The sequence below is a fragment of the Amblyomma maculatum genome, chromosome 1, assembly GCF_055883805.1.
Source record: "Amblyomma maculatum isolate TAMU_Amacu chromosome 1, ASM5588380v1, whole genome shotgun sequence".
NCBI classification, from domain to species: Eukaryota; Metazoa; Arthropoda; class Arachnida; order Ixodida; family Ixodidae; genus Amblyomma; species Amblyomma maculatum.
In genome coordinates, this window is record NC_139344.1 from 170,720,893 (window position 1) to 170,727,964 (window position 7,072).

General features: G+C 47.0%; 1 protein-coding gene across 1 annotated transcript; it reads right to left on the minus strand.

Moving 5' to 3' along the window:
* Positions 1 to 205: 205 nt before the first annotated feature.
* LOC146204855 (putative ATP-dependent RNA helicase DDX5) lies at positions 206 to 6,689 on the minus strand. The gene is made up of 2 exons (XM_084589576.1): positions 5,563 to 6,689; positions 206 to 1,378 (listed from the first exon to the last, which is right to left on the minus strand). The coding sequence occupies exons 1-2, from the start codon at positions 6,532 to 6,534 to the stop codon at positions 779 to 781; spliced, it is 1,572 nt and encodes a 523-aa protein (XP_084445702.1). The 5' UTR covers positions 6,535 to 6,689; the 3' UTR covers positions 206 to 778.
* Positions 6,690 to 7,072: the final 383 nt, after the last annotated feature.

Genomic DNA, 7,072 nt, shown 5'->3' on the forward strand with positions numbered 1-7,072 from the left:
GCCTTAAAAAGCTTAGCAAGCCAGTACCACTCCCGTGCTTTTTGCCTACCGTGGGATCGCAGACGACTACACCACAACCTCGATTGTCTTGTCCGTTTGTAAATATGGCGGAGGTCTTTAATCACACGCCTGCAGTGGTCGAGCTCTTTTTTCTCCCACCTGCTCAGATCATGAGATCTCCATTTTGCAAATAAAACAAATACACTATGGTATGGCTATTCATTACAACTCAAGAGCACAAAGATGCCCTGCAGCCTCAAGTTGCACTGAAGCACCAAGAACACAAATGTACACTGCACCTTTTACGAATAGCATCCTTTAAAAAAACACTACCAGAGCTTGGACAGACTGAACTTTAATGTGGTACTGTGCAATGCCATACAACAAGTTTTGCCAGCATTGGCTCTAGTGCAGCAACGCTAAACCAACATGAACTCTGTAGAACAAACTGGTGGCCACCATTAGATGCCACAACACCTCCAGTGGTCAATGCATTCTTGTACAGTCTTTGAAGGATTGTACACCCTTTCACAATGCTCGAGGATCAAAAGGCATCTGTAGCACGAGCTAACAATGCAAGTAGCAAAGTGGTCTCGCAGTCTAGCCATGAAGTACAGACCAAAAAAAATCCTACTAGATTACTTTTAAAACATAACCAGACAGTTTGCGCAATGCACTTCATTAATATAGTCCAGAGATGCCCAGGCTTCTGAACTCCCAGTAGGAACCGTATGCTGTCTATACACTACTAAAGATTCCTTTATTTGATGATAGCAGCTCAACCCCAACCGCGAGTTTCTGCCAGTTCTTCGTCACTTTGGTAGTGACGAGGCCGTTTCCAAGACTGCTGCTGACGTTGGACCTTCTTGGCACGATACTGCTGATCTCGCTTGGAAACATGCAAATTCACCAACTGCCAAAGCTCCTGTGGCACTTCCTGGTCAGCCTCCTGCAGAACAGCAATAAGCTGCTTAGCCTGGGCAGCATTGTCTGGTGTGAAGAAGGTGATAGCTGTGCCCTCTTGGTCACGGCGGCCAGTGCGGCCAATACGATGCACATAACTCTCTGATGTGTCTGGGTAGTCATAGTTTACAACATACTTAATGTCAGTCACATCAAGGCCCCTTGCTGCAACATCAGTAGCCACCATAATGGATGTAGCACCACTACGAAATCGGTCCAAAGCAACGTCTCGCTTGCTCTGTGAAAGGTCACCATGAGTGGCCACAGCCCGAAAGCCCTTCTTCTGCAGTGTCTGCAGGAGGTGCACAACACGAGACTTGCGAGCGGCAAAGATCAGCGTGCGTTGCTCCCCTTCGGCCATGATGTCTTGAAGAACATTCAGCAGCTTGTGCTCCTTCTCAAACTCGTCACATATCTGCATAATGATGCCAAACAAAGAATCTGTGAGCACAATAAAAAAGAAAAGTCACAGCACTAAGTTGAGCACAAAATGACAGCTACTTCCGTGAAATAAGAGTGGAGAAAAAACTCCAAGCAGCCTTGACAAGTGCAAACAAGGCGAGACTCGTGCACCAGTGGTGACAGAGCATCATGCTAACATCATGCATGCACAGACCACATGCGAATGTGCATAGACCCAATAGATGCTAGCGGTGCACATAATTATTGTTCCAGAGTCAGGCTCAGTCACAACTGTGTATGAATTTCTGCCTCGCAGGGAACCTGGCTTGTAGGTTTTTATGTGATAGCAATAAAGGTCCCGTTCTCCAGAAAATCCCGCATTGGTGTTGTGAACAAAAACGCATGGGCATGGCGCTGGCAGTTGGTGGCTGGCATGGTCGTGCAATGATTGGTCGCGCTGACGTTACATGACCCCATGACATGGCCGTATTTTGCAGGAAATGCCAACTCAGGCATCTCGTTTCAGATGGAAGGGTGAGATCAATCAGCCTTTCAGGAGCCATGCATTCTGAGTCAGGCATGTTTGTACGGCTAGGTTCAGCAGGTTGTTATATCCATGTCGGGTTGCCTTTCACATACAACTATGATAAAGAGTATAGACCAACACTGATCTGTGACGTAAGCGCGATGCGGTGGCGCTTCTGTCACCAGGCTGGGCCGGTTGGGGGTGAAAACTAGGCTTAGTGCCCATGAATACATATACCCGAAAAATTTCGAAGCAATTTTCTAATTTCACGGAGCACCTATGATCTCGTTATTCAGTACAGCGCAACCATGAACATCCTAGAACAGATGACGAAAATATGAAATTTCATTAACGAGGAGAAGTATTTTTAAAATACCGCAAAACGTATGCGGGTGCGAGTTGGGAGGGCGACCCATAGAAACACGCGTAAACACAACTTGCCGCAACATTTTACTCGGTTCAGCAGCGTTGAACCCTTCTCATTTTTTGGTGAACGTCTTGTATCACGCCCCGACATCATGCTGCATGACACACTACATTCCCTTGCAAGTACTGCAAGTCTGACGACTAGTGGGACCGTTCACAGCACAATAAACCGACCGCGCACACCTGCAGACGGCAATGCACCACCGGCGCGGCGCTGCCGCTAGCAGACGCTCCGGAGCTGGAGGCGGCCGCGGTGGGTATCGTCAGCTGTGCTGTCGTCTGCTGCAATGTGAGACTCTCATTCGGTCCGTATTGTCGTACGGCGTTTGACAACTGCCTTTTAAATGTAATTCTGTATTATCAAGCTAATTTACTCCATGCGGCAGCATATCAGACTGTAAACAAAACTATGTGTTTCGCTGCATGAGCATTTTGGGGGTGTCCGGATTCACAACATAGATTATTCGGGATAAGTAGACCGCCTTCTCAATGACGCAGCATACTTTTTCAAAGCGCTGGCCAATGTTTAACGATCAGCCATCACTTCTGGTGCTCTGTGAAACGAGAAAAATGTTGCGGTAAGTTGCGTTTATTTGTGTTTTTATGGGTCGCCCTCCCAACTTGCACCCCCATACGTTTCGCGGTGTTTTAAAAATACTTCGCCTCGGTCATGAGATTTCATACTTTCACGATCTGTTCTAGGATGCTCACGGTTACTCTCCACTGAATAAGGACATCATAGGTGTCTCGTGGAAACAAATATTTCGGTTCCATGTATTCCTATGGCTGCTAACCCTATTTTTCACCCCCAGTCGGCTGCGACGCCGCTAGCGCCCCCTTTGTTTGTAAACACGGTGTTGGTCTATAAGGAATCGGGCGAACAGCGAAGTCCACGTACATGAACAAGGACCCGCAAGGAAACTTGGCAAACGAGAGCCATTACCGCTACTGCATCATACCCTTAAAAGCAGAGCGCAACCTTCCAAATTTCCTTGCAAACGGTGTGGTTGAGAAGCAGTTAAGTGCAAGTATTGTTTGAAATGCAGAACACACCGTACAGCTCTTGAAACTATGACTCTTATTTGAGATGCAATAAGTGTCAGTACATTTACTAAGGGAAGCACTGAAGCTCTGTGCTACCTCTGAGGCACATAGACACCAGTGTGGCAAATTCCTCGAAAGGCATGTAGATGTTAGGCATTCTACGTTAGTGAATTTAGAGGTACTTTGAAAGATAAGCAGAAAACTGATGTTGCTGATAGCATAACGAATAGTTTTATGAGGGCAAAAGTAGCATCCACAACTTTGTACATTTAGGAAAAGCTTTGCATGCTTACGTCTCTTCAGAACACTACTTAAGCCGTTGGGGTGTCTGAACTGATGATCGACAAAAAAGATAAGCCTTTTGCTAATATTGTGCTGCATGAAAATGACATCAAGATTATGAAAAGTACGGTTCAGGTGCTCAGTACACAGGCTAACATGAAATTATCTTCTCTTCAAGAGCAACTGAATGAAATGGAAAAAGGGAACTGCAAGTTCAGTCTAGAACTACACGAAATCAAACAGGCTGAATATGAGGTTCGCTAGTAAGTCACTGACGTGGTAAGTCACTGAAATTTCAACACTCTTTGAAAGAGTTTATTGCAGGAGTATACCAGCTTCCACCTAAACCTAAAGGTCAACCCAAGCGATGACTAATTTGAATAAAGGTGTGAGCTGAAGAGCTTAAGGCATCCAGACCTCCTGCTTTTATTTGTAAAATCATGATAGAACTATCCAGAGTGCAGAACATTGGGCAAAATGCCACAAGCTTTCAGTCTACATGACATAGATACCAAAAGACTCTTGTTAGATGCAAAAACACTTAACAATAGCAGCAAAGCTTGTAATAAGGTGGCAAAAATGAAACTGCAATTTGCTTCCAGGTTCCTCTGGGCTTACCTTTCCACATCAAGTGACACTAGGCACCTTTACAGTTTCATAACTATTAATAAAAAAAAAAAAAATGGGGGGAGCACAACCAGACTTACAAACCAGGCTTTGCTAAAGCCATACTCTTATCGTTTTTCTCCCTCACAACATACTCATTTGTCTGCATAATACCATGCGTGAAGCTCATCCAACATGCATGGCCCCAAGCTAGACAGACTTTCCCCTCTCACACCTATCCCAATTAGGCTTTAACATCCCTACATGGTATTCACCTGTTTCTCTTTTCTCATATGAAAGTAACATCATACCACTGCATGTTAAAGAAAAGCCTGGCACTGTAATCTATTTGAAGCCCTCCATTACAGTATCTCTTTCTCACCCTTTACTCACCCCATGGTTTTGGTGCCCACTGATAATGAGGCAGATACTGTGCCTTTCCTTAATTGATATTATGCATGCTACAAAATCCATAGATTTCTAACCACACTTCAGAATGCTTAGAAGTCACAACATCAAGGACGCTTTGGGTATAGCAGGCCTAGAAAAAGGCATTCACCTATGACATGGAATACTTATTAGAACAAGATGCAAAATGGACAATGCATAGTACCACATAATGCATCCATCTGGCATTATGTGCTGCCAAACAATGTCTTATTCTTATAATAAAGCATACAGCACCAGCTAGCTCAGCAACATGCCTTACCAACATAGAATATATATGTTGTAATCACCAAACAGATGGCTTGCACAGGCATAACACATATAAACATGCTCATAATAAAAATGCAACCCAGGCACTTGCAGACAGTCTCTTTTCCGAACAGTAATTTCCAGCTGCTTTCAAAAATAAAGCATGCACTCACAGCACCAGCTGATATATACTGTGAAAATGGTCGGCCCACAAACATTCACATAAATGCAGAAATTAACTTGATGCCCAGGATGATTGTGCTCCTATCACACTGTTACACGATGGTAGACAGGTGCATAGGAACATAATCACATAGCACACGCCATCCTGAATGGCCCCAGTTGGCCTTACCTTTCCTAGTGCTGCAAATATCTTGTGAGATAGATTTACTATTAGACATAATTGCCCTAAAATGCTTCAAACTGGCGCATGATGGCCTTACTTGCATACGCGTCATAAAACGCCAACACAAGATGCTTCAAAAAGTGATGGCGCGCACAACTTAAACGGTATGTTACAAGCATCTGCTATGCGCATCGGGCAGCCAACAGGCATCAAAGCGCCAGTTGCTGCCAGCGTAATGCAGACTTCTGCTGGGGGTTATCCGTGCACTTACGTGGATGACTTGCTTGATGTTGTGGTTAGCGCACAAGTCTGCCGAGCCTACAGTGACCTGCATGTGGTCAGGGACGAGGAACTCTTGAGCCAGCGACCGTACTTCGTTAGGCCAGGTAGCGCTCCACATAACAGTCTGGCGGTCAGGCCGGATTTGCTCGATGATCTTGCGTATCTGCGGCTCGAAACCCATGTCCAGCATGCGGTCTGCCTCGTCCAAAACAAGAAATGTACAGCGCAAAAGGTTCACGGCGCCTGTCTCCAAGATATCCAGGAGCCTGCCAGGCGTCGCTACGCACATGTGTGCACCGCGCTGGAGCCGCTCTATTTGCGGGGCCTTTGAGACGCCACCATACACTGGAGTGCCCGTCAGACCAAATGCGCCTTCGCACCACTCGTATGCCACTTGTGAGATCTGCTGGACGAGTTCGCGTGTTGGAGCCAGTACCACACCGATTGGACCCTCCCCAGAGCGACTGGGCCGCTGCTGCCGTGATATGTGGATGGCTGAAGGGAGCACATAGGCTAGCGTTTTTCCAGAGCCAGTCTGAGCAATGCCCACTAGATCGCGTCCGCTCATCACTATGGGCCACGCTTGCGCCTGTATGGGCGATGGCTGTGTAATGTTCTTACGCTCAAAGAGAGCACGGCATTGAACCGGAAAGTTGCACTCGTCAAGCGTCAAAACAGGCTTCGGCACTCGACCCTGACCATGCCCCTGCACAGTTATCTCGTGCTCAGCGCGGAAAGCATTGACTTCTTCTTCGCTCCGTGCAGCTGTGACTTCGCTCTCCACGTAAAAGTTTTTCTCAAAAGGCACAAGCTTAATATTCTCGAACCGCGGAGCGACCAGCGTTCGTCCAAGCGTATTACCTGCTCGCCAAACGGCGGCGCGTTCTCGGGGCCATGAGTTGTACGTATTCTTCCCTCTTGAGGCAACTGGAATACACTGCCGTACAACCTTACTAAACATTTTGTAAAACTGTTTTGCGCCTGCTGTGGTAAACTTACAATCCTTTAGTCAATACAGCAGTCTCAGAAACATGGGCCAAACATTCAGCCATTACCACGTGCTCTCATTGCACTGATCAAGGAAGGGGAGGTGTGAAAAATGCGGCGCGCTGCCCATAGAGAGGAGTGGCCCCCTGCGCGTGACTGCCGCCAGGGAGCGCTGCGGTCTGGGGCGCCGTCAGCTTTCTGGAGGGAGCGGCAGAGTGAAGGTATATCAGAGCGCGGTTTGACCCGTCGTCGTTGTGTGTTTCGGGGCGATTTCCTGCGTGTGCTGCTTGCATACCCTCGCTGCGTGCTGGCAGAAATGCCGCCGACGTCAAAGAAAAAAACTCAGAGGTGGTGCTTTGTTCCCGGTTGCGATTCGGGTTACAAGTAGTGTTCGGAAAAAGTGTCTCTTTTCCGTGCACCGTCTTGCCCAGATCAGCTCTCGAAGTGGGCTGCAGTTCCCATGGATGCTGTTGAGGTCGCGGTAGACCACACATACTATGTTGAAAAGCGAA